Genomic DNA, 18,158 nt, shown 5'->3' on the forward strand with positions numbered 1-18,158 from the left:
CCTGGAAAGGAAACGTCGGTAACATGGAACGTTCGAAGATCTACGTGCTACGAAATCAACCACGCTAGAGGAGTTTGTTTTCTTTCGTTTTCTTTCTTTCTTCTATTTTTTTTTTTATTAAAACTATGTGCGATTATGAAATTGTTTGCCCAAAAATAAATTTTCCAAGTTTAACAATCAAAGTTCCATATTATCTACATTTACTTTACGCCAGTCTATGGAAAATATGACAATAGTGCCGCGATAGCGGATGTGCATCCCTACCATTTCTTTTTCGACGCGTTGACTGCCACCACGATCTCGAAAATAAAAAATCTCGAGACACCTTCGCTCGGTCGAATTAAAAAATAAAGTTTCACGGATCTTAATATAATTAATTAGGATATAAAAAATTGAGAATAATCGCAACCGACGCGCAAATGATTTCGTCGCTCGCCTAAGTACGACGTGGCAGTCAAACGTCAATTAAACGTTGTTTCGCGTCCATTGAAATCATTGAGGGACGAAATCAATCTATGTGCAACTTCTGTGTCTCGTAATTGACTTCGTTCTGCACCGCACAAATATTCTACGATAACCGAAGATGGAACGATACGAAATCAAATACGTGGACGAAACTGATCGATCAACCTGTTATTTCGCTCGAGATGCGTCGAAAGCAAGAAATCAAGGGAATGTACCACCACCGAGAGACGCTTCTCGGTAGTACAGTGTGGTGTAATACGGTAGCGTACAGCGGTGACCGTACCCGCGTGATCGAACAAACGATCCCCGCGCGACAACTACGGGGTCGACGGGCGATAATCAGGCGACGCGACATAAATGGGCTCGTCGTCGATCGCGACGGCGTTGATAAGTCGTCGAACTAAAACCCATCCATCTATATACAACTTTCTTGAACTCGCGAACTTCTCGTGTAAATGTCGAGCGTGCGGTGGACAGGAAGCGTGCTCGGTCGCATCGGGCTCAGGCTTTTCTCGATTTTCTCCACGTACCCGTTCGAGTAGATCCAGGAGTCTTTTGTGTGCAGCACCGTGGACGGTGACGGATAATCGAGCTCCTCCAGGTGGCTAAAGTCCTTTGATCTTTCCGGCTTGGCGGTCCCGTAATTTGGCTCGAAAATGTCCGGCCTCTTGTCCACTTTGTTTGGAATCACGTCCGGATCGTCGTCCGGTATATCGGCGAACATTTGCCCCTTGACCTCCTCCCGGAAATCTTTGTTCAGCGGCGCTATCGCCACGCGGTCATCCTTGTTCCCGTACTGGACGACCTCCGTGTGGGACTTCGTCGCCCGGATCGGATGGCTGCGACGATACAAGGTCAAAGTTATCCCGACAATCAGAATGCACACGGCCGTTATACCGCCGGCGAAACAGGCCACCAAGAGGCTGTAGTCGGTGCTCTCGTTCGAAGTTCCGCGACCTGCGGACAAAAGGAGGACGTGGCTCACGTAAAGGCGATTGTTACCCGGCTATCTCTCTCTCTCTCTCTCTCTCTCTCTCTCACTGAAGGCGAGTTAGAGGGCTTTCTTATTACGTGGGCGATCGGCGTGCGGCCCTCGCCGTTTCTCGATGCCCACAGCCTCGCGACAACCGGGGATCCTTTTATTAAATTCGCGCGGCTGCTAACGAGGGACGCGATCAAATCACCGCGACGATTTTCACCTTTTGTGTGTGGCTGTACGAGGTGGGCGACTTTCGACCGTCGATCGTGCATCGCGGATCGATATTGGATTACGTTTATTTAGAATAGAATGTATGCATCATCTCGACGTAATTTAGCGAGTCCGATTCGCGATGGAGATTTTTAGTGATCCCTTCTTAAATATCGATGATTTATTTTGTATTTGAAGGATTGAAGTCGTATCAACATTTACAGTGGTTAATGAAAGTGTTGAGAAACTTTATAAAACGCGATAACTGCGTTAGCACTAAATTTTGTTGAATTAACTGGATTGTTCTTAACTGGTTCGTTAAGAATAAGAAATTCTCGTTTTTACCTTTTTTACCTGAGCCAACAATAAATATTGTCAAAATGTATGCAAAATGTTCTATAGTTTAATATTCTATATTATATCTTCACAAGTCCTATAAAATTTATAAAACATAGACAGGAATAATGCGTAAATTACATTTACAAGAAAAATATTTTATTCGACAAGAAAACCTAATAAAAATATAAATCTCATATCTCGCACAACTAACGTACAAATGCTTATTTAATCCATCAAATACAAAAATTGAAGTCTAACACAATCTTCGCACGTAATTCTCTCACCTAACTGCTGAACCTAACTTCGCACCTAATAGAAATTAATTACATAAAAAACTCGCTCGCAAACACTAACATCTCGTGCAATGTTTTATCGCGACAGAAGATAACCAAGTCCGTGAAAAAAGAGTAAACGAAAAAAAAATTTCAAGTGCCCAAGATTTCGTGTACAGTCGCCTCGATGCTACCAATTAAAAGTTCTCTCCCGTAAATTAGTGGCGCCAAAATTGCGGAAGTTCCTTTTTTTCCCCCCGAAAGGGAAACGGGAGGGCACGACTAATTAAAAAATAATTAAGAACCAACGGTAATTTTATCGCTGCGAAACGAGTTTCCAATTAACGATTGATTAGAACAACCAGAACCAGTCAGAATCGACGTGATTACAGAGAGGCTGCCCCCCTCCCCCCTCCGCCCCCCCCCCACCCTCCTCCTCATCCCCTACCGGCGCTGGTGAAACGCGGGCGTTACCAAGCAAAGGTTAATTTCGACGAGCACCGGCGCGGCAGAGGCTGTCGGGGGCATTCCTTTCCAAATGAAATGATGAGTCAAGTCTTGTCTTTGTCGAGGGGTAACGCGCGGTTGCCGAACAAACGACGAGGACACCGGTGCTACGGGCCGCAGGGAAGCGTTTCAAACGTGTCCGGTAAACGAGATTCGCTCTTTCCCCTTTATTTATTGGATCACGGAGGGAAACGTAAAGAACTTCCGTTAGGAAAGATTAAGAAGGTAAAAGGAGACTAGACCACTGACGAAGACTAGCGCGGACCGGGGCTTTTTGGCATTCAGAAAACGCCTTGGTTCGTTAGCAGACGAACGTTCCACGTGTACATGCTAGGTTCCGCGCGCCCGCGCGCGCGCGTCCGTGTCTCTGCCGATCTGTACGTTACACGGGTCTGCGTTGAGGCCGACATGTAGTGGATAATTTGATTTATGTACAAGTAACGTTTACTGGCAATTTGTAATCAAGAGGAACAGTTTCTAATACTCTAGTCCAAGTTTAAATGAAATTAGTGAAGAAATCCGGAATTTCGTCGAACGGATCCTCGCTTACGGAGGACTGTAGCTTGATTAGTATTTTCATAAATTTGTTTGCCGTCGTTTTGGAAATGTCTAACGACGAGATGATTGAATAAAAAATTGTTAACGATACTGTTATTTAAAAATGTAATTGTAATGTAATTTTAAAATAAAATTAATTAATTCTTGAATAACTTCACTGCAGATTTTGGCATGTAATTGCAATTTTTAATAAATTTTAAGAAAAGAAATTTGTTCGTTTAAAAAAATTTTGCAATTTCAATTTTAAAGTGCTACATTGATCGTACACACGCATTTATATGCAATCCAATTTCGAGAAAAATTTAATATGAATATTCTTGTACGCGTAAGCAAGTAATACCAAGTTGGCGCGTCTGACCATTGCCGACTCTTTCTACTTACCGAAGCTTAAAGGTTCGTACATATAATAATATTTACTTCTACTGTGAAATAACTAAATATTGTGAAAGCTACCATATTGTAATATTTATTTTAATATCTACCAAAAATATTTTTATAAATAATTTTTGCACGGTGAAACGATAAAACGGAAAAGTCGCCTTCACGGAAATTGAGAATTCGCCCTTAAAAATAACCGCGGCGACTACGTTCGCGGCGAACATATTACTATGTCATAGCACGGCGATCCTTTCATTTTATAAAGTACGGTACGTAATGCACTATATTTTATTTGAAAAAGGGAAACACTCGCATGACTAAATTCGCCAGCGATAATAATACGGGAAGCAGAAAATATATTTCCGCGGGAATAAATGTTCTTTTGAAAAAGCTGACTCCGCCGTGTCCGCGTCATAAGGACGCGTGCAATCCAACGAAATCAGATAAAACGATCCTTTCATTTTGCGAAGTAGCGCAGCGAGGACAAATATACTGGGGGGCGGATTGAAAAATTCATGATTTCTCTACGAGTAAACAGTGTACTTTTCGCTACGACCATACACGAATAATTTCTACCACGACGGTCACGAATAATCTCGCGAACCTTTAATTTCGTAGAGTAGTCGCGACGGATATTATCGCGGCTGAGAGTCTTTCAAAAATTGTAAACCGGAGTTCAACGTAGCGTCGCGACAAATCTTTCGCTCGGCGACCGGACGGAAGATCCTCCGCGTGAAATAAAAATGTTTCGCGTTAAATTTCTTTTCATTTCTCCAACGTATGAAATCCCATCTGCCCCCCCCCCCCTCCCCCCGTGTCACGTATGCATAAGATCCATGGCTCGAAACGACTCGAAGCAACACGAATGGCGAAAAATATCGATCGTGACGTTCAATAACGAATCGTGACGTTCAATAACGAATCGTGACGTTCAATAACGAATCGTGACGCTTGCCGTGTTAATATTCTCGATTAGTTCCCGTGAAACTAAAGCAGTTAACCCCTTGCGCTACTACTCCTTACTATTCCTACCCTTGTTGTACTATTCCTTACTATTTCTTTCACGCTGTGTTGATCAGCCCTTATTTCATCTTAATATTTTTAATAACAGGACCAGACAATTTTTATCTATTTTATCGCCTTTATGTACTTCTGTCTCTAAACTTTGATAACAGAGAAATTTATTTTGATTTCGATCTAGAAAAAAAAATGAATGATATTAATATTCAATAGATGTTGCATGAAATCTGTATCACGCGTCTGACTCGTTATTATACTGCAAGGGGTTAAAACACCGCGAAACGTTACGGTTCCATCGCAGCCACAAAATTTTCTTGCCGAACGAACCTCCGCGCCGCGAATAATTCCGAAGAACGGCGCACACCATGCTGGATAACGTTTCCAAAAAATGGAGTGGGGGATCTTATCGAGCCGACGGGGCTCGCGCGTTACAATCGCGAGCAGTGGGAAATGACGGAGGCGCGTGCAATCCGGTTGAAACGATTTCGAGAAAGGATTTTGAGAAGTTTGAATGGGGCTGCGCGGCGGTAGAGAGGTAACGCGGGGTTGGAAAGGTAGCGGGCTAGCCGGGAAAACGCGTGCAACCGAGATCCAAGATGAGCTCGACGTCGCGGACGTGCTCGGACACATCCACAGAGACGGGTGGGTGGGAAGAGGGAGGAGGGGGGTCCCGGGCATTCGTACGCAAGCGTTTCCACACACAGCGGGTGGGATCGGTCCACGGATCGGTATGAATAAACCATGAGGATGGAAATTAAAGGCGATAAATGCGCCTCGAATGAGACAGCGGCGAGGAAAGGGACCCGGCTCTTTATGGGATTTTAATTCAGGGTCCGCGGAAGAAGGATACGAAGAAACGTATCGTATAAAAGAAGGGGCTGTTCTGGTGAAAGAGATCCTGAAAGTTACTCCCGCTGGATGCGCATAATCGTGCCTCTCGACGAGCCCGCGGGAAAACGCGCCTTTCTTTCGCGATGCCGCGTGTCGTTTCGCCGATCACGGTACGCCGTCTAATTAAACATGCGCGTCCGCCCATAAATTATCGGGCAGGCGGAGCCGCGCGTTAAAAACGAGTTGATTTTCCGCGTCGTTTCTTTCAATGTAAATCGATTCTTTCGGTAATTATACCGCGGATCTCTATGGAGATTCTCGCTTGAATTAATTTGATGCAGTCGTATGCGAGGAGTTTGAATTGAAATAATGCGATTGGTCTTAGAATCATAGCGAGGGTACGTAAAGAGACGCAATCCAATTATGGTGAATGTTTGGTCGACCGTTCGAATGCATTTATCGAGAAGAAGGCTGATTTGCGAAAAAGAATTTAACACTCACCGTTCGTAGTGTACATGGCGACTCCTTTGAGTGTGACCGGTTCAAGGACAACAGGATCGCTGCGCCCCTTAGCGTTGACAGCGTAGAGATGAAGCCGGTAGTTGCGGCCAGGTTCGAGACCGGGTACCTCGAACACCGGACCTAATGAACTGGACTTCTCTGTGTGATTCAAGTAAAAGGTATTGACATGATAAACGTTCTCCTCGCTGTAGACCTCGAGTTCGTAATTAGTTAAGGGCAAACCGCCGTCAAATCCCTCAAAGCATCGGACAATCAACCAATCAGCGTCCCGAGAGTCGGTCGCCTTAAAATCCTCGTGACCTGTCACGCACAAAGAAATAATGAAAGATTAGTTCGCGTCGCGAACAATTCATCTATATTATAATTATTATCTTACAATGACAAATATAAAAAATTATTATCACCTGAGATTTTTTATTTAAAAGATTCGTCGTTATTTAAATCGTTTTATTAATTAATTCCTGCAATTCCTGAGCGATTGCTGGAAAATTGTTTCAAGGAATATCAAAACTATTTCTGACAGTTAAATAATTTCTATTTTTTGAAAGGAGTACAATTGTTAATTTAAAGAGAAAAATAGGATTCCGATATCTACTTCCGGAATGAATCGCGCAGTATTCGGTCGCTTGAAACGTGACATTTTAGTCTGGTATACTATTAATAATTACAGACTTTTTGAGGAAATAGAATTCTGCTTTTTTCAAAAATAAAGGAAGCTGAATCACGATTGTCTTTATTATTTAATCAGTTCAGTCGTAAATACGTGACGGCTTCTCCGACGAATTATATTAAGTATTTAACCTTTTATTACCGCTACTCTGGATTATTTTGTGCAATTATTAACCTCATTTACGATATTCTTTAAATACAGTATAGGTACGTCATACGTCAACGTAATTATAGTATAATACAATTAGAAAATGGAACTTTAATTTCGTTATTTGATAAACATGTATAATATCACTACAAGAAAAATGTAACAAACGTCGTATTAAATAATAAATAGATATATTATAATAGATATACATATATATTTAATAATAAATAATAGATATTATATGCACAGAGTATAGTATGTATAATAAAACATTAAATTCTGCTTTAATATTCAAATTTCTGTTACGCTACATAGATCCTATTTATGTAAACGTATTCTCGACCATGAAAATACGAGAGTTATTATACTTATGTATTCCTTTTGCTTCTATACATTATTCAAATGGGGAATCAACTCTTTTATTGAGCCATGAAAACACAATTTTCAGCAGGAAGCACATTTATATCAATTTCGTGCCTTTTTACGAGGCAATAAAGATCTTTCAAATGTTTATACTACTTCTGTAGGAAGAAAGAAGAGGAACTTAGTTCGACAGCGGTAATTATTACGTTGGGCATAAATAGCACAACCCTTTATAAATAGACAGGTTAGTATGCTCTTTAGAATAAAATCTTTTAAACATAGATGACCATATTTATTACTTTAAAGATTTCGAAATTCTAAAGACCCTTTTATAGGAAATAGCGAATTCAATATCTAACCCTTTGCAGTCTAGTGGCAACTCTAAGGCGTCGTTAAAAAATCATGCCACGGTTAAAAATAATTTTTATCAAATTTACTAATATTTCAAAAATTGTACAGGGCTATTATCCATTACATAAGTCACAAAATTCTATTTTAATAATGTATTAAATGCTCCAAATTATATAAAATAGAAACTGCAAGTCTGAACAAATATTTTGGATTTCCGATTAAAATGGCTCCGACTGCAAAGGGCTAAATGCTTTATTAAACAAAGAAGAAATTCGCTCGTTTGTACAGTCGCCTTGACATGCTCGAAAAGTTAATCGCGAAGAACCTGTCCGCGCACTCGTCCCCAAATTGTTTAGCACCCTCGTACACGCTCCCGAAATCGGGCAATTCATCAAACGTCCGGTGATTTCTCCCCAACTGGCAAAATCCCGTTGAATACCTTGGCCAGAGGTTTCCGTATCGAGGGGAACGAAATCGGAAACAGTAATCTAACTTTTAACACGTCACCGGGAGCGACTGACCCTTGGAGTATCAGATATCTCAAACGTCGAGCTGGCAGGCCAGGCAGGCAGGCAGGCAGGCAGGCAAGACCGGTGGTGTCGGTTTCCCGTAACGAAAGAGCCTCGGGTGTCTCGCGGGTAGCCCCGTCGGGCCGAAACGCGCCTAATTTCACGACCTTTTTCACGCACGATCGGCCACCTTCGCTTTTCACGGGTCACAATAGAGGAAACAAGCTGTTGAGCACAACAAGGCTATCGACCGTAAACTGTCATCCTCGATGATGAGCCGACCGTAATGGTGTAGTTAGCGCTATTTAGGTCAGAACCGAGGGGTTAGGTGGCGGTGGTGGTGTTTCAGGGTTGTGCAGAGAGAGAGAGAGAGAGAGAGAGAGAGAGAGTCGAGTGTCGCTTACCCATTCGATACGCGTAGGGTCCGGTCGACTGTAGTGCCGTGCAGTTCTGAAGGGGATACGGCTTCCCGGCGACGATGATCTGAAAAAGACAGGGCGTCTTCTGCTCCCCTATACGGTTCTTGGCCCAGCACGCGACCGTCCCGTAGTCCATGTCGTTCTCCGGCGTGTAATTCAGCCTGGAGCCGTGCCAGTGGCTCGTGATCAGGCTCAGAGGCTTGACCTGCGTGAATCTATTGGCCGGCACGTTCATCAGCTCCCCGGAATTGTTGAACGTCCAGTGGAAAGTCGACGGCGGCGGTTTCGATTGCACGCCGCAGACCAGCGAGATTGTCTCGTGCTTCAGGGCGCCGACCACTTGAGTGGAAGAGCCGTCCTTGCAGATTGGCGCGTCTGAAAATGCGACAGGGAACGGGCTCGGACTGTCAACCCTGGTGGTGTGCTCCTATTCGACGCCGTTCGAGGAAAATGATGAATGATAAGGGAAAGTAGCTGGGTGGATACGAGTTACCGGATACTTGAGGATTTTACAGTTGTAGAACTGGGGTGGTCGGGAAGAAGAAATATCGGAAGTGGTTGCTTTATGACCTAGGTGAGTTGAATACAGGGTGTCTCACCTGAATCGAGTATTTTAATACCTTTGCATTTGGATGTACTCTCTCAGGACAGGATATCATTATGGTGTTTCGAAATTGAGTATTTTGTTTTCATGAAATCTCTACTAATTTAATTTTATACTAAATTTTATGCAAATTGAGTAAGTATTTTTAACGTTATATTATTTCATAGTAATCCCTGATAATAGTACTATTAACTAATTATTTTCATTCGAAATGGGTTAATATTTCACTGTTCTATTTAGACATTGTTATGGCAATGAAAGAGAGAGAGATATCGTCAAATATTGAAACTCACACATTATCTCGAGTTTCACAGGGCCGCTCGTCGATTTGCCTTCGCTATTGGTTCCCATGCAGGAATATTCACCGGCGGAATTTCTCGTCACGCGTTGCAAAACCAGAGATTTCCCGCTCGGTAGAAAAATTCCAGCTGTCGTGTTCTGGTGCAATTCTTTACCATTCTTGAACCAAGTCAGCTTATACGCTTCTGGGTTTGCTTGTACGTCGCATTCGAAGTAGACGTCGTCGCCCTCGTTTATATGGTTCGTTCTTAAACTCGAACCTAGCTTGATTGTCACTATTGGCGCATCTACAAGCAATAATATAATCGCACAACGTAGACAATAAGCCGGCAGCAATGTAACAGTTGAATCTCGAACATACCCAAATTAAAATAATCAGTCTACCTAGAATCAATAATAAATAAATCAATAAATAATAGATAATAAATAGTAAAGAAATAAAGGAATAATAGATAATAAATAGTAAAGAAATGAAGAAATAATAGATAATAAATAGTAAAGAAATGAAGAAATAATAGATAATAAATAGTAAAGAAATAAAGAAATAATAGATAATAAATAGTAAAGAAATAAATAAATAATAAGTAGATACCGTGTATTGTTATTATGTGCAAATTTTTCTGATTCACGACCCATTCAAATTCATCTAAAAATAGTACAGAAATTTGAGAACTTAGAATGATGGAAATAAAAAATTTCAGATTATTCAAGAAACCGAAGAAAAGTTAAAAAATAAAATTGACGCATATTCGATGGAAATTTAGAAATAAAAATAACATAATTGCTTTTAACCAAAAGAAATCGTCTCAAATTCATTCCATAGTAACACGAAGCGAGCACTGCGAATTATTATAGCGGATTGATATTTAACGATACTCACAATAGACTTGCAGACGCCATTTGTCTTCTAATACGCTATCAGGTACGACCAAGTTCTCAGCCCGGCACGTCAAATATTTCCCGTCGTCCTCCATGGTCGGCACATAACTCAACTGACTTCTCGTAATGTTCTCGTAATTATCTACAAACTACGAAGAACTCAGAATCTAAGCCAGTGGACACTTCCATGCCGTAGCGCGATAATCTTCCGCGATGATTGGCAGATTTCGTTAACAAACTTAAAATTATGCTCACATTTCTGGCCATGTGCTCCACCGGGTGATTGCCCTTCCACCAGGTAATTTGTGCCTTCGGCTTCGAACCAGAAGTGACGCATTCGATTTCGTACGTTCTCAAGGCCGACAAATGGGCCTCCTTGTTCGTGATGTTCACTAACAATGGCTTCACTGAAAATCAAGCGGTATGATTACCTATAAACTGTATAAATAAAATAAAATAAATAAACATAAATATAAATATATTATAAGATATATATTATATTATAATAACTATAAATGTTAATGGAATTGTTTAACGATTTTATTGAACACGAAATTAACTAAAAAGTTCATTGGAATTGGCCAAGCTTTTAAGTATAGAATACTTTAGAGAATTGAATACAAATACATACAAATATAGAATAATATAATAATGAAAAATAATAAACTATATAAATATAATATAAAAGTAGCGAAGGTACTTAACACATTGACTGCCTTCAAAAATTTCATAAAATTAAAATAATTTATTTAATAATTCGTCAGCAGTGCTGGGTCATTCCTGGCAACGAAACCTTGAACTTTATTTTTCATAATGTCAAACGTACACCAATTTAGCTTGGACTAAATGTGACTTGGCATCACTTCTTATGTTACTGTTAACGAGATCAAAATAGAAAACTTATGACACTGAGTACTCTTTTAAGCTTCTCGCATCGAGCACGCCGATTCGTCAGTGTCAAAATTCGTTCTTAAATCAAGACAAATATTACCGTCGCTCACACATGGTTACCACGACAGTCAACGTGTCAATTATCTCAAGACAGCCAAATATTTGAATATTCAGTCGGTTACTGTTCTACTTACAATTGACGTCCAAAACGATCTCCGATATCTGCGGCGGCACGAGAGGCGTGTTGTCCGCCCGGCAGGTCAGCTTCGCCCTATCGAACTCTCTCGTGACCTTCGAGGTATCGAGCCGATTTATCGTGATCCTGCCGTGCTCCAGCGTGTACGTGTCATCCAACAGTTTCCCCTCGAAGTGCCACGTGACGTTCGGCGGCGGCGAGCCCCCGATTACTTCGCATAATAAAGACAATTCGCTACCCTCGTTGAAAGGTATCTCGGCCAAGCTTCTGCCGCCGCCCGTGTAAATCGCCGGCTTGTTCGGTGGCACTGTCACGAAGTTGAATTTATGTGAGTCGTGCGCGCCCGTCGCGCCCGCGCCTCGCCAAAATCTTTTGAAAGATTTCGCTACCCACGGAACTGTGTAATTAGTCGGCACGTCACTCGCGTATTTGCGTTATGATTTTCGCGACCGGCACACGAACTAGAGAAAACTGGGCCGTGTTTTCCCACAGACAACCTGCTCGGTTTCGCGATAAATATTCGTTACAGTTGTTCCGATTCGCGGCAACATTTTCGATGGAATTTTCTTCGCTTGTTTATTTGATCTGTACGCGGTATTTTTATCTTAGCTCGTCACATTTACAAAATTCATATTTTACGACGGTATTAATTTGGAAACCAAGACTGCGTTAATAATGTCTTTTTATAATTTATTACTCGCGTATTTCGAACACTTGTTATAGCAATATTATATTATCTTAACATCGCTTTTAATTATAGCGTATATTTTAGAATATACATAATTATATATTATGTAATTAATATGTAAATACATAAATATATTTAGAATATATATAAAGTGATAGTTTGAGATGCAAAGGTTTTACGAAGTAACACGCGCGTTGTAATTTCGAACATATCGAAATTAATAAAATCAAAATTCTCAGCGCCCTCTTGACCCCTTTGAAATACTTTTGCCGTTTCTATGTAAATTAATAACAAGGTACATCCATCTGTTTCGCTCTGGTACCGACTACGATTGAAATAGAAGCTCTCCAAAGCAGTACGTGAAACTAGATTGCAATAGACAACTGCACCTCTTCAAAGAACTCTTGTGGACCTATTATGAAATCCACTGAGAAATGAGTTTTAAAAGCTGCGCATTAACCAATCAGAAATTGAAGAATTCGTGTTAACAAGATACCTAAACTAGTCTCTCAACTAGCGCCACCAATTTCAGATGCAACCGTCGTTTGACGGCAAAAAGCCATGCGTTGAATTCATTACACCCACGCGGATAACGTGTACGTTCGGGATTAGCAATGTGAATGCCATTAAGCAGCATGAACACGGCCGCGAATAATCCTAAATCACGAGGAAACGGTTTTGGTTTAAACGCTTACCGCGTCCTTGCGTTATAAAACACGTGGACGCGACGCGCCGTGAAACGAAGTCGCACGTTGCTTAAATAATACACGATAGCGCGTCATTCTTTAGCTTCAGAAGTGGAACACCGACACCGGCAACACCTGTTGAATCGCCACTAGTTGCAATTAATTAAAAATCGTGTTAGTGCTCTCTCAGGAGAAGGCCGTCTCCCGCGGTCGTAAATTACGGAAACAAGTCTGCGCACTGATTAACAGTTATATAGTGCGACGGTATCGATTAAGTTACAAACAATAGAAAATAATGTACGAAATTAAGTATTTGATTTGATTTTAAATTAAATAATATCTTAAAGAAGAAAATGTGAGATTTATTATTGGAGCTGTGGAATTTTGAAACACGAATTCTGGAAAGATTTATTAAAAATACTTGTCGTATTTGTTTAATAAAATAGCAATTAAATTCGAATTAAGCCGAAGCGAATTCTGATCTCGGTGTATAAATAACGCTTTTGTTTCGAATGCAGCCAGGAAATAAAGGAAAGGAAATTACGTGAGACAAGGCGAGATGGCGGACTATCAAAATGCTCTCTTGCCGTTTAACGGGCAGACCTAAGGGAAATTTCGCGTACGGGAACTTTATCATCTTCAAGAGGGCAACGGTTCTCGCCTGGAATACGTCCCGCATCTGGTGACACCGTGACTTTTTCAAAAGATGGTCGAGAAGGGAGTAAATATTTGACTGCCCCTCAGCGAACGCCACCCGTATAGGGCCAATTGAATTCTCCAAAGATATCGCGATAATTTGACACGTCGCTACGAGATACTCGTAGCGGTTGATCACCGCCGAAATTAGGATGAAATCGCTATATCGAGATGTCGCTCGAATGGCGACGCGAACGATAATTCTAGAGAGAAACCAAAAAATCCTCGGAAGTACGTTAAAAATAAACTTTTGCCTTTTTGCACGTGCTATTTCGTGACTCGAAGCTCGTTTTCTATTTTTGAAACGGATAGAGTAGTTATAAAGCTATTACGGCTTATAAAGAGGTACTACTTTGGAGAAGCAGCACAGATTTAACGAAGACGTTTCGAGAACGTCAATTTTTTGACATTCCTGACGTCTCGCGACGGCTATGAAGCGTCCTTTAAAATTTTATGACGGCCAGATTTGCAAAATGAGACGTTCGGAAGACGTGTGTAACACTTGGTTAAGACGTCGGAAGACGCGTGTAACACTTGGTTAAGACGTCGAAATAACGTTCAGTTTGTGACATTTTTAGACTTCTCATACCAAACGTTGAAGTGACTTCCGGTTAGAGACGTCTTCGAGACGGTTTTTAGACGTAATAAATTAGTATAATGTCAAGGATACGTGGATCCAGTTTGACGCGAGATATGCATCTTGTCCATTGTACAAACAATACGTTCGAAATTACCCTCTGGAGAGAATATAAAGTCGCGATATCTGGTAATTAAGGACGCAGTTACTTGTCAAGCGAGCCATTTTTCACGAACCGAATCATGTAATACCGTCCGCGCTCGTTGAATAAAGTGAGCTTAGCATCTATCATGCTAATATCGCATAAGATGACAGGTGTACAATACCGTATCTTGTAACAATGCTAAAAATATTTGCAAGGCAAATGCCGTACTTTCTTTCCCAGCGGGAAAGCTATCAATGAAGTGCGATGCCGTAAGTCCACTGCATAGTAAGCTTGCTGTCACTCTGTATTATTTGTTCATTTCTCTGGTCTGACAACTTCTAACCAATTGTATCAACTAATAGGATTTTTCAACGTATCGTTCGTAAAAACCTGTCCGCATCGTTTCGTTATATATTTTTTTAAAACAATTCTACCCGGTTTTTAAGCTGTTTCGCTGTGATTAAGTTGTATATCAAGCCAAATGCTTATTAAGAGGCGCATAAACGCGTATTTTCGGCAAAATATTTTGCGATGCCATCGAAACGCTTAACCAAATAAAATAAATTCGTTTGAACAGTGACGCGGCGGAGAGGTGTTCCAGCATTGAAAAACGAAGCGAGAGCGAAGCGCGAAATCTCATTGAAAAATATTTTATTTTTTAAGATAATCGGCTTTGAATAATTGCAATACGCTCGGTATTTATAATTATCGAATGGCAGATTTTATGTATTACATGCAGTCTCGATAATCCAAAGCTTAATGCAGTCAAAGTTTCGTACCGAACTTCCTTCGATTCCGCATTTCGAAAAATATTTGAAAATAATGAAAATCGCGCACTAAAGAATTTAATGCATTTCATTGCGTGCGTATGGACTTTTATTGATGCGTGAATATTTTATATTGCGCGCAGGTTCGTTGTCGTGAACAAATACATTAGTTATAGCGAATAACAAGCGAATGAAAAAATACTTCAACCCTTTACTAGGATATTCGAATTTTTGAAAGTTACTCTCAGATATATTTATATATTTATATAATTAATATTTATATATTTATTTAATTTATATAATAATAATTACTCTGAGATATATAATTTCTGAAAATTCCAAAATATATTGTTTATAAAATGCGTTAGATTATAAATACGTTAGTTTTCACGTAGAAATGGAATTTAACACGTATTGCACCTGTCGTGGGTGAGAATAACTCGTGCATCCACTTAAGTTAGATCTGGAATAATATTTACGGTAAAGTCTATCAGACATTCTGTTCTCGATTTATCTTTTCCCGTGTCCCGACCACAGCCGTCTGAGAAATCTTCCAAAATTCGACGCTCGCCCGGCATCAGATAATAGATGGTACCCAATCATACCCCAAAAAAAAAAAAGAAAAAAAAGAAAGAAGAAGTATACTCACCTATCACAGTGAGGTTAACCTTCTGATTTCGCGTCGGGCTATTTTTGTAATCCACCCTGCACCTGTACACCCCCGCGTCGCTCGTTTCCAAGGGATCGATCTCCAATTTCGCAGGCTCCACTTTTGTTCTCATAGTTGCCCTTTTACCGAATACGTGTGGATCTGACCAGAGCCTCGCCTCTTTTATCGATTTGCCGCGAGCGTCCACGCTGTATATCGGTTTGCCGTCCCTTTCGCCTTTGTACCAAAAAACCATGCTCACTTCCTCGCTTCTGGTTGAGAGATCAATGTCGCAAGGTATTTGAGCTTTGAAGCCAGCCACTGCCGACACGTCTAGTATAGGAACTGAAAACATCGTGAAACAATGCTGTTATTATTCGTCTACGTTTTGTCGACGGTAGGAGGCATATGCTCGAACCTCCGCCATTCGAACGAAAGTTTTTAAACAACGCGGCGAAACGGTTGTTTGCGATTGCCGAGCTGCGATCCTTATTTGCACGATATAATTGTGTGAACAGGTTCGTTGCCATCGCGTTCGCTATCTCCGTAGATTTTATACAGAGACAGCGAAACGAAGCATGCTACTATTTAAAGTCACCGCATAGAACATAATGTCTATTTTGCTGAACTGTTTTAATAATGAAAGCGACACGTCGCGTTCAACAAAGCAATTCAACAATGCAGATAAGCGTGAACGCTGATGCCGGTAGTCGACGCGGTGAAGACTAGTACAACCGTTCGTGTACCGAATGTGTTCACTTGTTCGAGTAACGGAGCGTTCTAATAACACGGCGGCTACATAATTGATGAATCGAAGGGTTCTGCTTTATGTGAAGGGCGGTATGCTGTTGTTTGCACAGCGGCGATAGCGAACGGTGCCGTTTTAAAGTCGATGTTTCGAGCCCGGCAAAATTGCTTTTACACCGACCAAATATATATATGTATATATATTCCGGCGACTGTTTGCATAACAGTCTTCCGTGAACGATAGTGCGCTATCGAAACATGGCGGTCAATAGGTTACATTTCTTTGTTCTACTGCATTTTGATTTTAAACGCAGTCGATTGCGCGTGATCCGCACGCATGACTGGGCCGACGCTACACAGGGAATAGTCGAGTAATTGGTTCAATTGTTACACGCCGAACGCTTTGTGTTTCGGATAACGCAAGTTGCGAGCGCGCGCGCGGCGTCGAGGAACACATTTATTTCGATCCTCTACGCGCGGACGATACGCGAAAAGCAAGCAATGTATTCTCAAATATTTTCTGCACAGAGCGTGCTACGCGCAGCACGCGAACCGATCTCGTACTAAATTCTTCGGAAGCTTGAAGGATTATTTTCACATCGTTTGCTGCGCTCTACGTAGAAACACTTGACGAAGCGTAGCTTGTTATTCTTTATATTTGTTGCATGACGAGTACTAATTAGAAGGTAGAAGAATAATTTGTAAGAACGTTTTGTTTAATTTATTCTTCTTTCTGTAGTGAACGTTTCTTTTCGCATGTGATGTTACGATATCAGTGTTACACATCGATAAACAATTAGGCTCGCGTGATAAGTAACGTTCTCAAACTGTTGAATTAATTATGTCGGCGGATATGAAAGTGTCCATTCTGTGCGGAGTAATAATTTCTTGGTTCTCGATGGGAATGCGATAGGGTCACGCAATGCCGAATCGATCATTTTTGTCGTGGACGTTGGGGGACTTTGTTCAAAAGAGGGCATGATTTATTACAGGTGAAATTAGGACGAGGTTAGTCATCATGTTTCCGATTAAGAAACTGTCTGCGAGTCCCACGATTTTTGCTATTTTTTATTAAAGTCAGTTTTACGCATGGTCCTGGAAGCTATCACGTTGGAGATTTTTATTGTTTTATGTGGGCCTTTATTGTTTCATTTCGACTGAGACAGTTCGGCTCAATTTATAACAAGGTTGCATTTTATTGAGTCTAATGAAAATTTTTGTCCGACGTTGAAATGAAAGAAAATTATATAATTATTATGGACTTAGTTATATTTAACCTGTAGCTGCGAAATGGCGATTTTACATCTTACAATAAAAATACTTCTCTTACGATTTATGTCAAAATGCTTATGGTGACATATTCATAAATTTCACACGTTTTAGAATAATTCTGGAATAATTATCAAAAGAACTACAACGAATATAATCAATAAAACACGTAACAAAATTTATCTTCAAAATATATCGACGCAGTGGTTAATTATACAGTATGATATCAATCATTAATTGTATCTTCTTGCCACTGTGATAGCAATTTATAAATATAATTTGCAACATGTGCATGCTCACTGAAACTTAAAATAATATAACTTTGACACGAAGGTAAACCTAACGTTGACAGGTTCTGATGCACCTAATATTTTCGTAACGCAGTCAGCAACTCTTTTCACAAAATACCATTCCGAATACCCAGTCAAAGAATGACGTCAATCGCGGATAACCAACGCGTCGATAACCCGAACAGGTAAAAAAGAAAAAAAGAAAAAAGGAAATGGAAGAAAATGTAATCGTAT

General features: G+C 40.7%; 1 protein-coding gene across 1 annotated transcript; it reads right to left on the reverse strand.

Moving 5' to 3' along the window:
- Nucleotides 1-830: 830 nt before the first annotated feature.
- On the reverse strand, nt 831-15,973 carry LOC144470714 (neural cell adhesion molecule 2). Its single transcript, XM_078182183.1, has 8 exons — nt 15,619-15,973; nt 11,409-11,717; nt 10,579-10,730; nt 10,325-10,472; nt 9,438-9,731; nt 8,526-8,915; nt 6,061-6,381; nt 831-1,422 (listed from the first exon to the last, which is right to left on the reverse strand). Exons 1-8 carry the CDS (start codon nt 15,971-15,973, stop codon nt 881-883), a joined length of 2,511 nt encoding a protein of 836 aa, XP_078038309.1. The 3' UTR covers nt 831-880.
- Nucleotides 15,974-18,158: the final 2,185 nt, after the last annotated feature.

Source organism: Augochlora pura, chromosome 1, assembly GCF_028453695.1.
Source record: "Augochlora pura isolate Apur16 chromosome 1, APUR_v2.2.1, whole genome shotgun sequence".
Taxonomy (NCBI): domain Eukaryota; kingdom Metazoa; phylum Arthropoda; class Insecta; order Hymenoptera; family Halictidae; genus Augochlora; species Augochlora pura.

Coding starts and splice junctions, on each gene's coding strand:
- LOC144470714 (XM_078182183.1), bottom strand. CDS start 15,973: ATGTTTTCAGTTCCTATACTAGACGTGTCGGCAGTGGCTGGCTTCAAA. Junction 10,731..11,408: donor GATCGTTTTGGACGTCAATT/GTAAGTAGAACA, acceptor CTTGATTTTCAG/TGAAGCCATTGTTAGTGAAC. Junction 6,382..8,525: donor ACCCTACGCGTATCGAATGG/GTAAGCGACACT, acceptor TGTGCGTGACAG/GTCACGAGGATTTTAAGGCG.